Source organism: Marmota flaviventris, chromosome 3 (assembly GCF_047511675.1).
Source record: "Marmota flaviventris isolate mMarFla1 chromosome 3, mMarFla1.hap1, whole genome shotgun sequence".
Lineage (NCBI taxonomy): Eukaryota > Metazoa > Chordata > Mammalia > Rodentia > Sciuridae > Marmota > Marmota flaviventris.
Window position 1 is genome coordinate 104679488 of NC_092500.1, and position 23592 is coordinate 104703079.

The following is a 23592-nucleotide window of genomic DNA, read 5'->3' on the forward strand; positions in this document are numbered from 1 at the left end:
TTTCACCACATCCTTAAAGAAACATGAAATTCAGTTCATAGCTTAAACAGGAACTCTTCCAAACAGCATCCTTTCTCTAATTCCAATGGTTCAATCCTCAAATTACCACGTGTTTTACATATACATTGGCAGAATAACTTCTGATCTCGCTCTCCTAATGTAGGTCAAGACACTGTTCATAAGACACTCAAGAAAGTGCTTTTGCAATATCACAAACTTATTTTCTTAAGTTTGTACTAGCAGCAAAAGTATTGAGCTTCCAGCTGTATGGAGCCCTGTAGCACTCTCTACAGAGAGGGTCCTGATTCCCAGCAACTTAGCTGTGAGTGCAGGCGCGGAAGGGTCTTAAAGTGGCGTGAGTTACATTAACCTGAGTATCATAGTAAGTAAAAATTTATCCTAACGTCTTTGGGGCGGGAGGGGTTTATAGCAACATCCGGGCTGGTTGCAGAAACAACCCTCTCCTGCCTCCCAGACACTGAGGAAAGTATCTTGTTCTCTTCATATACCAAGGGAATGGTGGGAAAAGACTTTGCTAGAGAGCATGTGGCTGTGTGTTGTCACTTAGTATTAAGCACAGGCAGCTAGGATTTAAATCCTCTCTGACCTTGAGACAGGGAACTTGACCCACAAGATGGGACTGAGTTCAGATTTCAGATAACATTGATCACTCTTCACTACTTAGATTGATGAAAGTGTTATTTTTTTTCCCTCTGCAAATTAAAAATCAAAAAATTCCTTGTTAATTCTGTTTTTTTCTGTCCAAACAGGTTGAAACAGTTCCTCAGGCAACAGTGAAGACTGGATTACAGAAAGGTGAGTTAATATTATAGTGTTGCTTTGCATTTCCTGATTAAACCGATTTTTAAGAATTATTTAATTTGTACTTCATGTATTTTGTCTGTCTCTGTAAATCATTGTTGTTGCTCTTCAGTGTGAAATTGCAGTATTCCCCGATGTTTGTGTGTGCGTGTGTGTGACTTTTAGAGTTGATCTTATTCTGTACCTCCACGTGAAAAGTCTTACTTGTTTTTGGTAAATTGGAGAACACCATCTAGCATTGATACTGTTTCCAACTTTTCTCCATAAGATTCTGGGGTTTCACTGGCTTAAAAACTAGGGATGTGACGAATCCAATTTTTTTGGTATTCGACTGAATACCGAATAGTAGCTATTAATGTTTGTCAAACATGGACTATGACAAATCAGACAAAACAACCTGATTGAAAAAAATCTTGCCACATTTATTTTTACAGTGCTGTAAAATCTTTTTGTAAATTAAAATGACCCATAGCATATTTATAGCCACTCTTAGATGACCTTATGTGAATCTATTTGAGATATGCACAAAGTTTAAGAAACCTTAAACTTATATCTGTATTTTCTGTGTGCAATTTGACTACAGTACAAACTCCATAGCATGATTCATGCGTTTTTGGTGAGCTCAAACTGTATTTAATACCTGTAGTTTACTCTGGGCAAATTGCATTATTTAAAATAAATAAATAAAATAAAACACCAGCCTCTCTGCATTCTCGGGGAGAAGTCTGCAGCGATGGTCTCCGTGGAGATCCTCAGCAGAACTGAACAGCCTCTCGGAGGGAACACTGCTTGGCGGAGCTCCAAGAAAAGACATCGCGATCGCTGCGAGATTAGGAGGCCTGATTGCGTTGTGTTTCCACCATTCCACAGGGTCGGCGGACCGGGGAGTGCAGGGCTCTGTCAGATTCAGTGACAGCTCCGTCTCCGCAGCGATTGAGGAAACTGTGGACTGAGATTCCTGTACAATTTCATCCCAGAAACTCCAGACTTGTAGTCTCCATGCAAGATTTCTTTGTCGGCGGCTCGAAAAACAGTTTCTTTGTTTTCGATTTCAATTTTGCCAATCATCATTATTGGCACTCTCCTGCCTGGTTTCTTCTTCAAGACTCTGAACAATTGCTTTAACATTCAAATGATTTTTTTGTTTTTGTTTTTGTTTTTGTTTTTTTGGTCTGAGCTGGATGGGTACAGCTTAAATCATGGGTCCAGCCTAAAAACCACCGTTTAACTTACACTGATCAATTCCAACATGGACTGTTTTTTGTTTTTTAATAAAGCATCATTAATGCACATCTGCAGGGTTTTGCCAAACAACCCAACCTGTATACATTGCAATCATTAAAAGCTCTTATTTTTTTTTAACATTAGTGCCGTTATCATGGAGAACAGCATGACAGCTGTCTTTGGCAGTCTGTCATTTTTCTAGCATTTTCAGAAACTCATCGGAAATGGCGGTACCTGTGTTTCCCTTCGAAAGCCTCTCAGTACAGCACTCCTGTTCCTCTGTTAAACTCCTTGTTAATCCAGTGATCTTTTAGGCCAAGGAAATATTTTGTGGTGGTGTTCTGGGTCCATACACCAGCAATGAAGGAGATAGATTTGTGTACTTGTGTTTTTTAATCAGCGGTAACTCGGGCAGGCACCCTCATTTATAGCTGTCAGGAAGCATTCAGTGAAAAACTTGTAGAATGGGATGTGATAACGAGGTTCCAGTAATCTGAGCAGTCTCCCGAGGCCCACATCCTTCACCACAGAACATGGCTATACACCAAGTGCTGCTCCCACTCAGCCTGTTGCGGATCTTCATGGCCTCAGGAGACTTGTCTCTCCCGGGTCTCTTCTGGACTGCACACTTCCACCATAGCTTGCTGGGCTGGTCTAGATGTCTGTTTATTGTATGGAAATTTTGGGGAAAAAATTCAAAACACAAACTGTGGGTGGAAATATTAACCGTCTCCTTGGTTCCTTGGTATTCACCGTGCCTGACCTGCACATTTCATCGTGGCTGTTTCTGTATAGCCTATACTGCATTAGCCCAAGAGATTGTTGCTTTGTAACTTTTTGCACTATTGTTTTGGCTGGATTTGTATTACACACAGTTTTAAAAAAAAAATTCCACACTATTCTCTGCCTTTTTTTTTCATATTTATTCCTTTCCGTACAAATTCCACATAGAGGCCTCTCTCATCCAGCTCTTCGTGATTTGGCTGTACTTGAACACTGATTGTCCATTTACAGCCCTCAGCAATGTGCCTCCTAAATGGCATAACATATATAGATGTGCTGCAGCACTTGTTAATAATGGTCATAATAAATGCCACTTCACCAAGGAAGTCTCAGATGAACAATTATGAACATCCAAAATCTATTTGGGGGGCAATAATCAACTGAATGGCAAAATTCAGGGGAAAATGGCACTATCCGTGTACGAATCGAATACAAATCAAAGATTTGTCACATCCCTAATAAAAACAAGATGGAGATGTCTCTGCGACCATATTTGTAAGCTACACAATGTGTTGGGTTTTATGTCTTTCCCCCTCCAAATTGAATGGTTCTTTGAATTGCTCCAAATCAAACAGCTGTCCTGCAGTTTTGATAGAATTGAATTTCAGGTTGAAATTTAGGCTCTGTTGATTGAAAATAGTGTTAGAGCAGGAGAGCTGATTTAAATGTTTTAAGAGAGCGGTTGTAAATTAAATCACTACCAGGAAGGTCAGAAGCTTATGAAGTTTTGATTTGTGACTTCAGTGTTACAAAGAGAGCTGTGCTTTTTTTTTTTTTTTTTCCTTCCCACACTAAAGATGAGTTTGGGGAAAGAAAATATTCTCCCACAAAAAAATTAAAGCAAACTTTAAGTGCTGTTTTAGGATTAATTTCGGTGTGTTGTATTAAGGTGCCAGCGAGATTTCAGATTCCTGTAAACCTCTAAAGAAAAGGAGTCGCGCCTCAACTGATGTAGAAGTGACTAGTTCTGCATACAGAGACACATCTGACTCCGATTCTAGAGGACTGAGTGATCTGCAGGTAAATATGCTCAAGGCTCTGGGCAAAAAGTTCTTTCTTACTTTGCCAACCAAAGTAACAGTGCTTTTGCTTGACTTATTTAGGGAAATTGGGGAATTTTAAAAGCACTCAGGGGAAAAAAAAATCAATTTGGTTATTTTGTAATTTGTAAATGTCTTAATTTTGCTGATCTCTTATGTAACAGAAACAGTTTGCTTTTTAATTTTAAATGCAGTTTCTTCCAAAACAACAGACATACTGTACATGTGGGGTTTAGAAAGTTTAGAAAAGAAAAGAGATTGTGTCAGGATCTCTTTTAGCAGTTCTTAATAGGATTTTCATTGCATCTAACTTCAAGAGAAATTTTTGTTTTGTTTCTCTTAAAAATGTGTTATGTTTTCCATATAGGTAGGCTTTGGAAAACAAGTAGATAGCCCTTCAGCTACTGCAGATGCAGATGTTTCTGATGTGCAGTCCATGGATTCAAGTTTGTCTAGAAGAGGCGTTGGAACGAGTAAGAAGGACATTGTGTGTCAGGTAGGCAGGTGACTGATCCTTTGGCTCTAAACAGTTGTGCTCATATTCTGCCAGTAACATACTTAATCTCCTATAGAGACGGCAGGCATTGTGTTTCCAAATTATAATATTACTTTAAAGCTTCAGATCCAAAATCTGTTTCTGGCCCTTTTCTTCCCTGATTTGGAATACTTACCATTCACATTCAAGTGTCAATCTTCATTGTGATGTTAATTAGAAATAAATGGCAGATGACTGGTTTCAAAAACATTTTCTTAAATTTGAGTTCATATCATCTATTTGGGGGAGGGGCGTTTACTGGGGATTGAATGTAGGGGCACATAACCACTGAGCCACATCCCCAGCATTTTTTACTTTTTTATTTGTTTGAGACGTGGTCTCACCAAATTACTTAGAGCCTTGCTAAGGCTGGCTTTAAACTTGGGATTCTCCTGCCTCAGCCTCCCAAGATGCTGGGATTACAGGCATGTGCCACTGTACCTGGCTTCATATTAACTTTTTAAAAAAATATTTTTATTAGTTATTGATGGGCTTTACTTATTTATTGTTTTATACGTAGTGATGAGAATCGAACCAGTGCCTCACACGTGCTAGGCAAGTGCTCTACCACTGATCTACAATACCAGCCCCATATTAACTTTTTAAATACATTTTTACCCTTTATGAAAAATACTGTTTTGTCCTATGTCAAAAGTACACAGATCCCAAAGGAAGAATCATAACAAATCAATTATGACTTTTAAACTTTATACCAAATTGAGTCTAGAAGTAGAAGTAGCTGTTTAGTTCAGTGTTTGAAAGCAAATTCTTGGGCCTCACCCTAAGATACAAAATCAGAATCTTTGGGGGAGAGAGAGAGAGAGGAACCCAGTGATCTGGGTTTAACAAGCCCTCTGGTTGATTCACATGTCTGCTAAAGTTTAAGAACACTACTTTTTGCCTTACTGCAGATCTGTGAAAGCTCTGGTGACTCTCTGATTCCTTGTGAAGGAGATTGCTACAGACATTTTCACCTAGAGTGCCTGGGATTGACATCAATCCCTGATGGAAAGTTCATCTGCATGGAATGTAAAACTGGTAAGTTTATATGAAAAGATGGTTGGGGAGGAATATGCAGTGGCAACAACTCCCATGACATCCTTTTCTCTTGTCACTTTTATCTGGCTCCCTTCCTCCCCTCCCATAGTAATTTAACAAATTAAGACGCCATTCAGTGATTAAGATCCCCAATATCAAAAGAATAATGAAACTTCCTCCTATCATAACTTGTATCAAAATATCAAGCTGAATTTGTGTTTAATCTGATGAGTTATACAATTGAGTTATTTTTCAGATGGATTGGATGTTTTTGGTGTTTGCTCAATAAATTGGGCTATAGTCCTTTCACCTTATTAGATCAGAATAAGTGTCAACCAAAACCATAACCATGATAATTGTATTTTTAGTGAAAAAATGGAGCTGTCAGAAATTTTTTTAAATTTGGAATTCACCGTTTATTTCTTATGTCTATACATACTTGTTAGAATAACATGAAAGAAATATGCTAGTTTATATTTCTTTTTTTTTTTTAAGAGAGAGGGGGGAGAGAGAGAGAGAGAGGGAATTTTTTAATATTTATTTTTTAGTTTTCGACGGACACAACATCTTTGTTTGTATGTGGTGCTGAGGATCGAACCCAGGCTGCACGCATGCCAGGCGAGCACGCTACCGCTTGAGCCACATCCCCAGCCCTATATTTCTTTTCTATGTAGCCATTATTTTTAAACTAACAGAAATCAGGAAGTAAATGTTTAATAAGTAACAAGTGAAAAAACTGGATCCAGGCACAGTGGCGCACACCTGTATACCAGCTACTCAGGAGACTGAGCAAAGCTGGAGAAGTAGCTATAGCTCAGTGATAGAATGCTTGCTTGGCTTGTACATGTTTCTGGATTCAAACCCCAATATAAGGAAGGAAGGGAGGGAGGAAGGGAGGGAGGGAGGGAGGGAGGGAGGGAGGGAAGGGAAGGGAAGGGAAGGATTACTGAAGATAGCATGATAGTGCTTCTAGGAATTGAGTTTATGTGGTCTTTTTGTTTGTGTTTGGTTTTGGTTTGTTTTAACTATGAGGAACTAAGAGCCAATTATATATCAACTACATGTGATATGCTGATCTTTCCTTTGACTCTATTAATAATTTTCCTACACTCCTTTCCCCCCTTTATCTGGATAATCACAGATGTTTTCCTTTTTCATTTGAATGTATGCTTCTAAAATTCTTTAGACAAAAAGTTGGTCTTTTTTTTAGTGAACTCTTACTAAATGCTAGGTGCATTTTATCTTTCTCTGTCAGTTGATCCTTGTAATATTATGAAATGAGTACTATTATTATTTCCATTTTGTAGAAAAGGGAAAATGAGGGTTAGAGAGTTCATTACCTTGCCCAAAGTTACAAAGGTAGCATATGATGAAGCTCGAATATAAACCTAGGCAGTTTGACTCCAGAGTTCTTGCTCTTTTCCATTGCCTTCTGTTGCCTTGGCTAAGTAGAAAGTACATTGCAAGTCATATATCCTAACACACATACTTACATATATACACACATTATGTTAGTCTTCTGTCACAGTGACAGAGATACCTAACAAGAACAACCTAGAAGAGGAAACATTTAATTTGGGATCATGGTTTCACAGGTCTCAGTCCTGGTCAGCCAACTCCATTGCTCTGGGCCAGAGGTGAGGCAGCACATCATGGCAGAAGGGTGCAACAGAGGAAAGCTACTTAGCTCATGACAGCCAGAAAGCAGAAAGAGAGCAAGGCACCAGAGACAAAATATAAACCAAAGCTTGCCCCCCCAGTGATCTACTTCCTCCAGCCCTGCTCTCCTTGCCTACAGTTACCACCCCATTAGTCAATTCAAATTATTAATCTGTTTTAATACACTGATTTGGTTATAGCTCTCATAATCTAATCATTTCACCTCTGAACATTCCTGCATTAACATAGGAGCTTTTGGGGGACATCTCATATACAAACCATAACAAACATACATATAAATTAAACTCCAGAAGCCATAGAAACTTCATATTTTTCTCTGTATAAAATATTTAGTTCATCACATTTAGATATAGTAAAACTTCAGAACAAGTTTCCAACTGGCAGCCTTGGGGTTAAATTATGTTCACATTGTTTTGTTTGGCCTTCAGAATGTGTTTTCATTTGGAGGCTTGTACTTCTAGTTCCCCAAATTCCACACAATTCTCTTTTTCTAAAACCTGGTTACTCCAGTCATTGTTGTAACCTTCCTGACCCCTTAAGTGTTTAAGTATGCAAATCCTGATTTGAACTACAATAGAAAGGACCACATAACTCATGTTAAAATACTCATAGGACTTCTCTCCATAGTTTAAAATCTAATAGAATTCTGCCAACAAATTGTATGTAACCAGAAGATTGAAAAGTTATACTCCTATTTATGTATGATATGTCAGAATGAATTCTACTGTAACTAATTAGAAGCAAAAAAAAAAAAAAAAAGCAATGGGGGTGAAAAAGGTCATATATAAATTGGCTGTGGTGGTGCAGGACCTTAACTACTCCTCAGGTCAGGGCATGAGGATTCCAAGTTTAAGGCAGTCTCAGCAACTTAGCAAGACACTGCCTCAAAATAAAATTTAAAAATGGACAGGGGATGTGGCTCAGTTTTGAGCACATGCCTAGCATGGGGCAAGGCCCTGGGTTCATTCCCCGGTACCACACATACACACACACACACACACACACACAAAAAGTTAAATATGATCTAATTTGGCACATACTTATCTTGAAATTTAAGAGAAATTTTGCTTTAAAAACAAGAAGAGGGCTACTGTCACATGGTGTGTGCTGTTTTCTTATTACATGCCTGCCACCCAGGCTACTCTGTTTCTGTCGATTCTTTGGATGCCTGTGTTGTTGCCTGTGGCCTCCCACCTTCTGTTGCTACCCCAAGCACTCCTGTCCACGGCCTTGGGAAGCCCCCATCCCAGCCCACACCAGCCTTGAGCTCTAGCTATGTTCCAGGATAGGTTTCTGCAGCCTTTGTCACTTGCCCCAATGAAAAGGTCACCAAGGAGATTGCCAGAGCCATGGTGGAGAAGCAGCTAGCAGCTTGCATCAACCTCATCCCTCAGATTATATCCATCTATGAGTGGACGGGAAACATCGAAGATGACAGTGAGTTACTGATGATGATTAAAACCCAAAGTTCCTTGATCCCAGCCTTGACAGATTTTGTTCATTCTGTGCATCCTTATGAAGTGGCTGAGGTGATTTCCTTGCCCATGGAGCAGGGGAACTCCCCCTACCTTCACTGAGTGCGCCAGGTCAGAGAGTCAGTTTCTGTCTCCAGCACAGTCCTACCAATGATGAGCCCTGTTCCTGTCATGATCCTTTCATTAAAAAAAAAAAAATCAACTCTCTGACTTTCAGGTGATGACTGCACCCCCAATAAATACTGTCTGGTTCTTGTTTGTTGGTATCAGGAATTGAAACCAGGAAGCTCAAACTTGAGATCCTCCTATTTCAGCCTCCCATGTCACATGCACCACTGCAACTGGCTATTTAGAGTATTTTATGCATTAGGCAAAGCTGTAAAGTTAAACCTCCTGCCCTTAAAATACTTTTTTTTTTTAATTTTTAAGACTTCTAAAGTTACTTTTTTTTCTTTTTTCTAATGTGTGTGTATATGTGTGGTGCTGGGGATAGAATCCAGGGCTTTATACATGCTATACAAGTGCTGTACCACTGAGCCATACCCCCAGCCCTAAAAGTCATTTTTTAAAAATACTATTACCTTCAAAAATATATACCTGTTAAAATGTAATTTGAAGTTACATATATGCAACAGGACAGCAATAAGAAAAGAAAAACACTGTACTTTATTTCTACAACAAAGACAGTAAAAAAAATGTGAATATCACATTTGTAAGTACTGATTTTAAAAAAGTTTTATAATTCAGATAATTGTAAAGATAAGGCACTTGCAAAACCAAAGAACAATGTTGCAATTCAACTAATCCTCTGGGGAAAAAAGGCAAAACTATTCCTTGTAGTTTTCCCTTCTAGTTTTTATAAGCATTGAAGGAAAATGGGCTAAAGACGAACGAACACTTCCCAAAAGATGATGTCCAGATGTTCAATAAACATTTAAGAAGTTTGTTACTGTAATTTTCAGTTCTTTGTTTATAACTAAGCATTTTTTTCCTATATCTTTATTCACTCTTCTGTGACTTTTCTGTTCATGTCTCTTGTCCATTTTTGTCTTACAGTGTTATACTTAGTATTTTATCTTCATTTCCAATTATACGAGTAATATATGAACATATTGTATGAAAAGTTGTACTGTCTAGTTGATTTCTACCATGGTCATTTTGTTTTGGTGCTGGGGTTTAAACTCAGCACCTAGTGCATGCTAAGCACAGAATCTACTACTGAGCTACACCCAGGCCTTGATCACCACTCTTAATTTTAGGCCCCTGCTTTTTTCCATCTCTTGCCAGATCCAACTAGTGTTGTCACTTTGTAACCCTGCAATGTTTTTATGTTTATGTGTGTGTGCTTAACGTTTATGCACATATGTTCAATAAAAACATATCATACTGTTGTTCTGCAGGAACTCTTTCTATAATAAATACAGTTGCATTCTATTTGATTGCTGATAGTATTCCATAGTATGCATATAGGATAGTACTTATTAAGAAGTAGAATTTCTAGGGCACTGGAAGTGAATGTTCTTTTATTTTAATGGCTATTGCCCAGTTGCCTTCTAAGGTAGTTCTTTACAACTTAAATTTCTACTATCAGAATATAAGAGTGCCTGTTTGCTCACACCTGTATCAATAATTGGTATTATTTCGGGGATGGGGGCTGGTGTTGTGGTTCAGCGGTAGAACACTCGCCTAGCAAGTGTGAGGCCCTGGATTCGATCCTCAGCACCACATAAAAATAAGTAAAGGTATTGTGTCCAACTACAATGAAAAAATAAATATTTTTAAAAATTGGTATTATATAACCATTTTAGGGTTTTTTTTTTTTCTTATTTCATAACTGGTTTCAGTTAGCATTTATCTGATTACTACTGAAGTTGAGCATTTTTAATGTTTTTGGCTTTTTTTCTTTCCACTGTTTGTAAATTGCCTATTTATACTCTACCCACTTTTATTTAGGCTGCTTTTGTTTCTGTTTTGATTTATGGTTCTTCATAAGTCTTTTTCAGTTATCTTTGCTAATGTATGTTGCATATATTTTCTCCATAGGGTGGGTAAACTCTTTATGGAACAAAACATAATCCTGAGCCATTTTGGTTGCATATTTTTCCACATCTGTTTTCTTGTATGTGTTCCTTTTTTTCTATTCCATTTCTATCATAATTGGCATTATTCTTCCTTTAAATGTTTGGCACATCCACCGGTGGAGCCATCTGGGCCTAAAATTTTCTTTGTTGGAAGGTATTTAATTACAGTTTCAATTTCTTTTAATAGTTCATAAAACTATTCATATTTTCTATTTATTTTGTGCCAGTGCTAGTAAGTTCTGTTTTTCTAGGAATTGGTCTGTTCATCTAACCAATTATTATTAGCAAAAATGTAGTGAAATCCTTTTAATATTTTTAATGTTTGTAGGATTTGTAGTGATGTTCCATTTTTTATTTCTGATATCACTTAACATTAGTGCTTTTTCTCATTTTTTATTACTCATATCAGGGATATTTGTTTTAATTTTCTCAAAGAGCCATGTTTTATTAATCCTCCTCAGTGAACTTGGATTTTACTGGATTCTTAATCATTTTACTGGGTATAGAATTCTGGCTTGGTAATTATTTTCTTTCAGCTTTTTGAAGATAGCATTCTGTTGTTTTCTGGCTTCCATTATTCTCTTTCAGAGTTAGCTCACTTTGAAAGTAATTGTCTTTTCTGTGAGTAATTTTAACTTTTTTTGTACTTGATTTTCTACAGGTTAAATAAGATATGCTTATCTGTAATTTTCTGCCTTTTTTATTCAGAGTATGAGTTTTCATTTTGTGTCTGTTTTACATACATAAATTGTCCATGGTTATGAAATGGAATTGCTCTATTATTTGGTAATGGCTTTTGTTCATTTTGTGTGGCAAAGACCCTGCCACTCTCTGCTCTCAGATATTTAAAAAAAATTCTATTTGGGTTTTTTTATGAAATTAGTTTTGGAGATCTAAATTGTTTTTAGTGTTGTATCTCCAAAGTGATTATTAATTATCCCAGCAGAACTTATGAAATTCTTTTAATTTAGCCATTTATTTTAAATACTTCTTTTTATATGTTAATTTCTTATATGTAATAGTAGATCTTCTTCTAGGAACACCTATTTGATTTCTGTTGCTGCTTCTATCTGAAAGGAATATGCTTTAATTATATTTTATTTAATCTGTATTCTTCATCAATCTTTCAGGGCAACACCCATGTTTTTCATGTAAGGTGTCTGGTAAAGATGTGAAACGTTGTTCTGTTGGTACTTGTGGGAAGTTTTATCATGAAGCCTGTGTCCGCAAATTCCCCACTGCCATCTTTGAATCAAAAGGATTCCGCTGCCCCCAGCACTGCTGCTCTGCCTGCTCTATGGAGAAAGATATCCACAAAGCGAGTAAAGGTAACACTACTGAAGAAGGACACAACAATTTTTTTATTTAAAGTGCAGTGGCAAATAATCTATTAAGCACATTAACAAACAACATTGAGTATTGTCCCTGTGTGTATCTCTAGGCATAAAAACTCAACCCAATCAGCCAGGCGCCGTGGTGCCCACCTGTAATCCTAGTAGCTCAGGAGGCTAAGGCAGAGAAGGATCATGAGTTCAAAGCTAGCCTCAGCAACTTAGTGAGGCTCTAAGGGCTGGGGATGTGGCTCAGTGGTTAAGGACCCCTGAGTTCAATCCACAGTACCCCCCAACCAAAAAAAAAAAAAAACCTCAACACAATCAGCAACATGTTAAATGGAAATAAAATTGCCAATTCAGACCATGAGAAGAAAATTCCATATGTTCAAAACTACCCTGAAAATCCCTTATACAAGTGCCAGATTGCATATCACCATCTTTCCAACATTAGAACTAATTTTTTTTTCTTTGAACACTTCTTTTATGATGATTAGGCTTGTATTTAAGGGCCATATAGCATAGGAATGAGAGAGCAAGCCTAGTGAAGGAAAATATTTACAATTCCAATCACTGGTGTCATGTGGGAACCCAAACAGCCTAATTACAAAAGTCTCATTTCATATCCAGCCAATGCTTTGTTGTACAGATTCTTTGTTGACCTGTCTTTAAACAGGACGCATGATGAGATGTTTGAGATGTCCAGTTGCCTATCACTCTGGAGATGCTTGCATTGCTGCTGGAAGCATATTTGTATCCTCCTACATTCTCATCTGTAGTAATCATTCCAAACGGAGCAGTAATTCTTCTTCTGCTGTAAATGTAGGCTTTTGTTTCGTTTGTGCCAGAGGTGAGTGTCAGTCCTTTCTCTTTATTTATTTTTAATCTGTTGGCATATTTCTCCATTAAAATGGGTCTCAGCATTGGGAGAAAACTCAGGCCACCTAGTACAATCTCCTCCCAGTTCCAAATTCCATTTTATTATGTCCCTGAGAGAGATGAACATTCTAGCAACTAAGTCCCTTTTACAGTGTTAGACATCCAAATTGTTAAAAGAGTATGAATTCTTCAATAAGCCAAAATCTGCATTTGAGAAAATATCTTAGAAGTACAGATAAATTCTTAGTTTTTTATTTGGTTAACATTTCTATTAATCAAAAGATTAATCTGTTCCCTTCCACAAATAAATTTTCTATTCCAAGTAAATACATCCCATGTCATCTTCTTCGATCCAGACTTTTAACTGATTGAGACTTCACTTGGAAGGCAAAACTAGCACATTTATTTTTTGATTGTTTATGTTGTATTTTATAATGTTTTGGTCTGGCATTGAGAAGGCCTGATGGGACACAGCCAAGACAACATATGTGGTGGCTTAGTTAAGAGCCAGCAATGCAAGCTTTCTCATTTGCCAGCTGTTGATACTTAAGTATGCCAAAAGATTGATCAATTGAAACAATATTGTGTCCTGAGGGTTGGGAGGTTGGTCAGTGAACTTGAGTTCTCCTGGAACACATAAAATAGAACTTCTTTAGTTTGGCTGTAATATGCAGTATCCAGCTTTGTATGATAAGGAAACTTCTTGTTTGTAATTAGTAAACATTATAGCCCCCAATACTGGTTTTGTTGTATTTTTAATATAAGTGCTAAGTATTCTGAACGTCCCTCTGTGTGAAATATTTGAAAGGACACTAAGGTAAATCAGTACTGTTTGATTATGTACTATATTAAAGATGAAAGCATATTTTTGTTTTTGTTTTAAGGAGAGTTAATTTGGTGACAATGCTATATAAATATTTTTAAAGTAGGATTTAGATTGCATAACAGATCTTAGGTTGTCTTGATTTTGTTTCTTTTATTTAAAAAATATAACTTAGAGTAAATAGGTAGACAGTGAAAGATTAACTAAATGGTGGTCCTTTGTGTAGTAGCCAGCTGGGTTAGTGGTACATATGGCTGGCTAGCTGCCATTGGAGTAGAAACATTGTTTTTCTTTACTATTTACTAGCCAGTTAAACTATGTCCTGCTCTAAAACCTGGCTGCTACATGGAGGAGGAGGGCTAAGATTGTTTCATGCCACATTGTAACAGGTGACAGAAAGGATTCAAGTAGGCAAATAAAAAATTGAAAACCGTCATTAATGCCTTTCTCATTTTCATTCCTCCCCAAAGAACATAAAGATAGGAAAGAATTATTGAATTATCAGTTGAGTGCCTAGCTGTAAAGACTTTCAGATGAGTGGCAGTGACAACATAGTCTCTTTTTTTTAAAACATAGTCTCTTCTTAATTTTCAAACCTTTTCTATTTTACCATTCTAAGGTGCTCTTACTGGCAATGAATAAGGAAATATAATTTAGCCAACATTTTAAGCCTCAAGTTTATAACTATTATAAACTTGCTTACTTTGGGGTGTATTCTGAATCCAATGCCATCAGTATATTCAACAATATTTTCTTTTGCTGTTTCATTCAATAATTGGGAAATCTTTTAAACAGGTATTTTTAATTTAGGATAGATAGAAAATGGTCCACTTATAAAAACTCTAGCCACTGTATTAAATTTAACATATACTTTGATTAAAAGCTTGAGACAAATGTAGATGAGGGCAAAAACCATATGTTAAGAACAAAATCTGGGGCTGGGGTTGTGGCTCAGCAGTAGAGCACTTAACGATCACGTGCGAGGTCCTGGGTTCGATCCTTAGCACCACATAAAAATAAATAAATAAAATAAAGGTATTATGTCCAACTGCAACTAAAAAATAAATATTAAAAAATAAAGAACAAAATCTGTATTTATATCTTATCAATTTGGCAAATATTCTGATTTACTATATTTAAATGCCTATTTAAGAAAGGTTATTTAGTTCTCGATATTTTAACTTTTGAAACTTTGTGTAATCAACAGAAATCATCTTCATTTTCCTTTCCAGCACTTAGCAAAATTTTATTTTAAATATGTTAGCTATTGGGGTTGGAGAATGCTTAAAAGTCTTTCAGAAGTAAATAATATGTGTTCTTTTATAAGTATTGATTATTAGAAAGGTCACCCTTTTAAGAGACCTTTTATAAGATCATACACAAAAAGATACATTTTAATCATTTATATTTGGTATTAGAAAACTTAGCTTATTTTGCTTCTTTCCTCATACAGAATTAGAATTCTTCACTCCTCATAAAGGATTTTTTTTTTTTTAAGTTCTTGGCTATTGGGTATATAAAGTCACTATTTTAATTGTTGTTGTTTGGTTTGGTTTGGTTTGGTACTGGAGATTGAACCCAGGGGTGCTTAACCACTGAGCTACATTCCCAGCCATTTTTATCTGTTGAGTCAAGGTCTCACTAAGTTGCTTAGGACCTAAGTTGCTGAGGCTGGCCTCAAACTTGCAGTCCTCCTGCATCAGCCTCCCAAATTGCTGGGATTGCATATGCCACTATGTCCAGCTAAGTTAGTTCTTAATGTCTTAATGTCCAAAATGTCTAGAAGTAGATTGAGAGATTTCAAGATTTGGAGGTATAGTTACATTCATAAACAGAGTCACTTGAGGTGCTATAAGAGAAACTGAGACATTTTTCAATGTAGTTTATTCATCTAGAGAATGGTTATGAAAGTTACTTAACATTCTGTACCTTTCTTTGAAATGGTAATTTAAAAGCACCAAAGGTTTTCATTTTAATAGGAGTAATAGCAATTTATTTTGCATATGTAAATCAAACTCCAGTAAACACTGTTTGAAAGTCTTTGCACAATTGCCCTGAGAAGTTATTTCCCCATTTTATGTGGATGAGAACACTGAAGCCCAGATGAGATCATTTGCCCAAGGTCACACTCGTGTTAGCATTTATACCTGATCTTCCATATTTCAAAGCCTATGACTTTTTTATACTATACCACCTCCCTCTATTAAAAGTGTGAAATTTATTTCGACATTACATAACTTTTCTTAGGAGATTCTTATGTTATTAGCAATTTCAAGTTCCATTCTATTGTCTGGTTCAGAGACATTTCTTGAATCTATCTCAGTGAAGGGCATCAAATGAAGATAACATCCACAGGAAAAAGTAAATGGTAACCCTTTTTAAAACAAAACTCTTTCTCCCTCTCAAAATTATTTCTAAGTGAAATTGCTTTTGTGATTTGTGTTCAAAAGTCCTAGATCATTATAAACTGACTGGTAACTAAGATAAAGCAGTTTTCCTTGCTGTCATTGTCCCTGGTTCATGGTGGCTTATAACTACATTATGAACACAACTGGGGAAGGGGCAGGGAGGGAGAGAAGAGGGAATCATAGATGGGTTACAGTGATCTTGTGTTTTTAAAATCATGTACCCTATTGGTGGAGAAAAATTTCATTAACTGGCAGAGAAAGCTAGAATGAAGTATACCTTAAGTTATGCTTGACATATTGAAGGTAGATCAGGATTTATGTTATGTAAATGATCCTTATTTCTTGCTAATTGACATGTCATTTCATTCTCTGGGTTGTTATCAAGTACTTCTAAATGTTAAGGAATGTAGCTTTATTTTCCTCAGGGAGTTTTCATTATGATACTAAATGCCATGTGTGTATCTTGAACTTATTTGGACCTTTCTTCTGCAGTATAGGGGTTTCTATAATAGAGATAAGGTTTTGAGTTGGCTCTATTCCCCTTTAATAACTACAAAAGGCTTTCTGTCAGACCTTTTTTCTTTTCCTTTCTTCTTTTTTTTTCATATTCTTCCTTAGCCCCAACTTGGCATAGCTGCAAAATAGGTATTGTTTTTTTTTTTTTCTTCATGGAATCATGGGTAGTTTCATTGGAGCTCATCTCTTTCTGTTTGTTTTGTATAGGGCTGATAGTTCAGGACCATTCAGACCCCATGTTCAGTTCATATGCCTATAAGTCCCACTACCTACTGAATGAATCAAATCGTGCTGAGTTGATGAAATTACCTATGATTCCTTCTTCGTCAGCTTCCAAAAAGAAATGTGAGAAAGGTAATAATCAAAATAGTTTATCTCTTGCTTTTATTTTTGCATTTCCTATTTTTCTCTCTTTAAATGAAGGGGGGAAATGTATGCTTGTCAAGCACCCCGTCTGTTGCTTTTGGTAATTCTGCCTTGGTGGTTGTGACTGTGTCTTCATTGGCTGCAAAATTATTAAAAAGGGCTTAAAATAATTCCATTATTACAAACTTTTACTTTAATCCTTGAATAAGTTTTCACACATTCCATATATGTTAGGTTATTAAAATAGAAAGACTAGGATTTTGTTCAATATAAAATAATATTTTAAGGATTCTTTCTCTAATTTCTGATATATGTAGATCTACCATTCCCGGTAGAAGAGAATAGACATGATATAATTTGTTACTGTCAACTAAATAACAACATAGGTTATTAAAAGAAGGAAAACAAGATGCAGATTCTTAAAACTTTGATTTTAGAATAAGTCTGTCATTTTGTTTCTTAATTTTTGCTAGGATGCTATGAAAACTAGTTGCCCTTGTCTTAGGACACATTAGGAAGCTGGGATTGGGGGAATACCTCAAATACTGGATATTGAGTTGCTGATGGATAATTTATTCACAGAAAACCAAGAGCTAAATGTACATGTAAATATACACATGAATTTATATGTGTGTATACATTTATATGTCCCTCCCAGTTAATTTCATCTATGGAAGAAGACTTTATCTCTGTTTAGCTTTCCATAGCGTACTTGCAACAAAAGGAAAAAGTGATTGAACAATAATGTATTATTTGAGGAGTTTCTGTCTCAGAGGGGGATAAAAAAGTCAATGAACTTGGAAGGTGAAGGCCTTCTCCTGTATACATTCCCATTACGATCTAGGGGCCAGGTTTAGAATTTGTAAAAAAAAAGAAAAGAAAAAGAAACAGAAATTCATTCATAACTATATATACTAAGTATGTGTGTGTGTGTATGTGTGTATATATATTTATATACACACACACACTAAATATATTTGAAATGGGCTCCCCCACCCCTGTTCTTTATGTTGTTTGATTTATCTTTGCTGTTTGTCAGATATCTAAAGTGGCAACTCTTAACTAAAAGAAAGTATAAATAAGTTAATTAGAACCCATTAGAACTATTGAAAAAGTGTTGGCTTTTTGTTTGTTTTCTGTTGAAGTCAGATATCACCTTATTGGTGATACTGCCTGCTTCCCAAACAAAGATAAACACAGGTCTGACTTCAAAATGCAATAAAATTAGTCCATCTGAGGCATGTTAGGAAATGCTTCATTTCCCTGCTGGTGCCTACATAAAATTAGATTAATTCAGTTGTTACTTTGTTTTCAACATTCAATATTAACCTTTACATGAACCGAAATTATTTTGAGCCCTCTGCTTAGCTTGAACTATATCTTATTTATCTTGCATTCTAAAGCAGTTTTCTTTCATAGCACCAAGGCAGATCATTCATATTTTAATTTTTTCTATTTCCCTATGTATTTTTAACATTTTTATCATGATGATTTTCACTGATGATTCTGGCTCTGTATTTCCTCTGAAATAGGACTTAAAATTTAGGAAAATTCCATAAAGTTAAAAATGAGAAGCCTGACTTTTCCACATCAATGCTAATAATCACTTGTCCTCTAAAGCTGTTTGCAAAGACAATTCTCCCTATCAGTCATTCTTTTCCAATGGCAAAATGAATAAACTCATTTTACTTTAAACTTACAGAATTCCATACCTAGGCTTAGAGCATTCAGGAAGCTAATCTCTAGGCTGATGAATTGACCCAATTAATCTATATTTAGATCTGCAGTCAAAGGAAAAATCCTGATGATTTAAGTAAAAGCTTTTAAGCAGAGGAAATATAGTAATTTAATTCATCATTAGTTATATATGGATTTTCTTTTTGTTTTCATGTTAATCAGAAGTTTGAAAGTCTGTTCAGGAAGACAAGATTTTCTGGAAAACTTGATAGCACACCCTCAAAAGGTTGGAGTATGTAAATCAAGTTATTATAGAGGGCTCTTAACCTTTTGCTTATGAGACTTTAAACTCAGTATACTCATGGGCTATAGACCTAATTTTCCAATGGAAAGTTTTTTTCTCAATAAATGTCTATTATATTCTCAGTGGTTAACAACCTTTTCACTCACTTGTTGAAATGCATATTAGAAATACCTAATCTCATTTCTTTGTATTTATTTATTTATTTATTTTTTTGCTACACCTGTTTTGGTATCAATTCAAAGATCATTTTGTGTATCCAAAAGAAAAGGGTTTTAATAAGGACTTGACAGGATGTCACATTGCATATGGTACTTCATTCTACACTGAAAATTAGTTCTGTGCTATAAAGCAGTGGTTCTCAATAATTTTAAGTTAGAAAAGATTTGTGTAAACAAAATTTTTTAATTATTTTGGAAAATCTAATGATCACATGTAAAATAAGGGTGCATGAGTTTATGTTTTGCTATGATTTTAACAATGTAATAATACTCCTTAGTTATACATCTCTTTGCTTAATTAAAATCATAGAAATTGTTAATTTTGAAATGCAGGTTTTTTTGGTTGATACAATATTCGAAAACATGGGTTTATGAGAAAGGGAAGGGAATCCTTGGTGATGAAAAGTTGCAAACCACTGCTATGCTGCCCATATGATTTTCTTTATTTTTACTGCTAAGGTAATGATACTGATGACCAATTTGAGAATCCATATTCCTTTGCTATTTTGTATTCTTTTACAGAAAGCAAAAGTACTGATCAACCAATCGGCTATTTTCATTCCTGTTAATTTTATTGTAAAGGGATTTAGTTAAGTGTGGCACTGGATTAAAATAGAAAGATGACTATTGCTTTCTTGCCTAGCTCTGAAGAAAAAAAAGAAAATGGCTACTCATTTATTTGAAAAACTTGTTCCCAAATCTATTCAGTCTAAACATTTTATGCATCTCTCTCATCATATATAAAAGGGTCTTAGCTTGCTAAACTCATACCTCAATAGCTCACATTTTAGCAAAGTCAAGATATTATTATATTAATGAATCTAAGCTTCTAGTCACTGAAACCCTAAAAAAAAGTAAATATTTTCATGGTTTCCTATTTTAATCCATCGCTATAGATATGACTCAATCCCTTTGTTATTTCCCAATTTAAATCAAATTTAATGCACTTAAAAGATAACTTTCTCCTTTCTTTTTCTGTTTCCTCTTTTCTCAGTTATTAAGACTGTTTATTTGTTTCAAGGTGGAAGATTGCTCTGCTGTGAATCGTGCCCAGCTTCCTTCCACCCAGAATGCCTGAGCATAGAAATGCCAGAAGGCTGCTGGAATTGTGATGACTGTAAAGCTGGCAAGAAACTACATTACAAGCAGATTGTTTGGGTCAAATTGGGAAATTACAGGCAAGTTTTCCAAGGGCAAAAAGGAAGTTTTCCGTCAGTCTTAAGACCAGGTTCATTATTTGGATGCAGAGTAGCTAGGAGATGGGCAGAGCAGCATAGGCCTACCTCTCCAAAAAACAAAAAGGGAAACAGGTTTTCAATCTGAATTTTTAGAGGGTTGGAAAGGTTATGTTGTTATTGGAGTTCTTTCGGTTTTTTTGTTTTTGTTGTTTTTAAGATTTGTTGGTTGACTTGCTTTTATATTCTGAAAATTATTTTATACTAATGAACTATATACTACTAGATTTTGGAATAAAAGGTCTTATATCAATATAAATTAATTAAAACACAAAGAAAACATCATCTATGTAGATGATGTTTTCTTTGTGTTTTAATTAGATTTATATTGATTTCTGGCCTCTAATAAGATCAAGAATTTATGTGCTGAACGAAATAGCTCTCTTTGCCCCTGAATCTGGCCCATTTTTTTCTGGCTAGAAGCCCTAACCTGTGTCTAGAGAGCTTTTTATAATTTAAAAAGAGATTTATTTCAATAAGGACCTTCAGTAGTTTTTTTATTTGTTTGTTTGTTTGTTGTGGCGCTGGGGATTGAACTCTGGGCCTTGTGCATGCAAGGCAAACGCTCTACCAACTGAGCTATATCCCCAGCCCAGAATCTTTAGTTCTTAAGTGAATGAAATAAAAAGTATATGTGATTGTCATTATTTTAATAAAACTTTTCCTTTAAGGCTTTAAGCAGCCTTCATTAAATACATATGCATACATTTTTTTTAAATTCTGCACTTTGAGGCATATATTTATTATTTTTCAAAGAAAATAGAAACTAGTCAGGTTAACACAAAAGAGTTGTGCTTTTCAATTAGAATCCTAAGCTGCATATATTTCTATAGAATTTCAGCCATATTGTAATTTTGTTTTAGTAAGAGCTATATTGTTTTGTTTTAAATATGCTGTTTGTTTACTTACTTATTTCAAATTTTCATTTTTATTTAGGATCAGGGACATTAAAGTCATAAAGGCCCCTCCCCTCTTTTTCCCCCCAAAAATATGACAAGAAACTTCTAAGACCTAAAAAATATTTTTAATAGTTTGAATATTTAAATAAGTTTATACCATATAACAAAAGATGTCATAAAGTTTTAAAAGGCAAACCAAGGGAAAATATTTTTGGTCCATATTCTATAGGAAAAAATGAATGTCTCAACAGAAAAAGAAGCAAAGAAGAAAACAAACCAGTTTGCAGAAGAATAGCAAATAGAAAATAATCCCAGGAAAAATGCTCAGATTTACCAAAAATAAATACACAATAAAACTTTTTTTTTTCAATTAAAAGATTGACAAAGATTTAAAAGATTACTAATTTTGTGGCCATTGAGGGCATGGGGAAATAATTGCCTCTTGGAGGACAGTCTGGTATCATATATTAAAACAGTAACTGGGCCGAGGTTGTGGCATCTACATCTAAAAATATATATGCTTAAGAAAACTATAACTGTAGCATTTCCACCTCAAGGAATTTATCTAAAGAAAAAAATGAAAGCAGGCAAAACATTTATTTAATGGCATGTTCACTGTAGTTATTTCTAATTGTAAAATTTTGAAATAACCTAAATGCTTAGTTATTAATAAGGGATTTGTCAAATAAAGTATATCCATATTGTAGGATAACATGAAGGCAATAAAGGATAATGCAGGTGTATATAAGAACATGGGAACATATCTGTGATATATAGTTGTTTAAAATGTGTATTAAGTATATGCAATTTGTTTCTGCATTTTATGCATTTTTTTTCCTTTCTCAGAACAGGGTCTCCATATATGGCCCAGGCTGTCCTCAGACTCCTGGGCTCAAGCAGTTGTCCTGTCTCAGCCTACCAAGTAGCTGGGACTAGTTACTTGCCACTGTGCCTGGCCTTATTTATATAATTTTTGAAAAGTGTAGCTCTGGATACATGTGTTTTTAATACTTAGAAAGAAGTAGCATCTAATGTTAATAGGTTCAGGGATAAGATTACAAAAGGAGACATTTTTACTTTTCTCTTATACATTTCTGCATCATTTTAATTTAAAAAAAATTAATAATTGTATGTAATACTTGTACATATTTCTGGTCTATAACATGATGTTTTGAAAGACGCACATGCTATTTTCATAATTATATATATGTGTGTGTGTGTGTATATATATAGGCCCCATTTTCTGATCTTTAGCTTCACCCTTCAGTTCCTGGTTTGTCCAGTTGCTAAAAACTGTTCAATGCTCCTTGCAGATGGTTTCATTTAGCAATTACTGTAGTATTCAGTGATCATAATGTGAAAGTTATATTTTCACTCTGCTCCAATCCCATGTTTGTTGGATCAAAGATGAATTAGATTCTGAAATACCAATGGAGATAAAACCTATTGTATTTGATTAAGAACTGTTTGCCCTGGATGATTTGAGATTCAGAAAATGTTGATTTTCATGGGGGTAGCCATATTTTATCATGGAAGTACTTTATTCTAAAAATAATTCCCAGACTACTAGAAATAAATAATCTTTGATATCTTGAAAAGCATTAAGTATGTCAGGAGTAGGAGAAACATGACTTTTGTGGATCAAATTGGGATTGGAGTAGTATTGGACCATTCTGATTTTATTATTAAACTTTTTAATATTTTCATGAGCTATATTTTGTAAATGTCAAATATTGATTTTTGAAGACAGAAACTAGATAAGGGTTTAGGGCCAACTTTGTATAGTCTATGTTCACTATTTAATCAATTAATGTTTTCAAATGATGCACAGTTTGGATGGATTAAAAATAAAGATTTTTGTGGTCTTAAAATCTGAATAAAAATTGCAAAGTACAAAACCCTTTTTTTATTCTTGTCAACTTTGTAAAGAATAGTGTGATGTTTCATTTTCTTTGTCTAAAATTGCTTTTGTTTTCAGATGGTGGCCAGCAGAGATCTGCAATCCCAGATCTGTGCCACTGAACATCCAGGGCCTTAAACATGACTTGGGGGACTTTCCTGTGTTCTTCTTTGGTTCTCATGACTACTATTGGGTACACCAGGGCAGAGTGTTCCCTTATGTTGAAGGAGACAAAAACTTTGCTGAGGGACAGACTAGTATTAACAAGACCTTCAAGAAAGGTGAGTTGTATGTTGTTTACAGTGACTCAGAACCAGATCTCCAGTGTAGATTTCTCCACATCTCCTCACTTGCACAC

At 35.3% G+C, this 23592-nt stretch overlaps 1 protein-coding gene and 1 pseudogene across 2 annotated transcripts in view; both read left to right on the forward strand.

The window, feature by feature from the left end:
* The window catches only part of Nsd3 (nuclear receptor binding SET domain protein 3), a 107980-nt gene that overhangs the window by 66528 nt on the left and 17860 nt on the right, over positions 1-23592 (forward strand). Inside the window, exons 9-17 of one of the 2 annotated variants that reach the window (XM_027939300.2) lie at positions 771-816; positions 3719-3849; positions 4237-4365; positions 5316-5442; positions 11809-12006; positions 12686-12859; positions 16843-16989; positions 20222-20378; positions 23313-23515. In XM_027939300.2, the coding sequence (XP_027795101.2) occupies positions 771-816; positions 3719-3849; positions 4237-4365; positions 5316-5442; positions 11809-12006; positions 12686-12859; positions 16843-16989; positions 20222-20378; positions 23313-23515 (1312 nt within the window). Of the gene's footprint in view, positions 1-770; positions 817-1692; positions 3310-3718; positions 3850-4236; positions 4366-5315; positions 5443-11808; positions 12007-12685; positions 12860-16842; positions 16990-20221; positions 20379-23312; positions 23516-23592 lie in introns of those variants that run through there. The other variant, XM_027939299.2, reaches the window with a different exon arrangement.
* LOC114095832 (protein CutA pseudogene) lies at positions 7871-8807 on the forward strand (annotated as a pseudogene).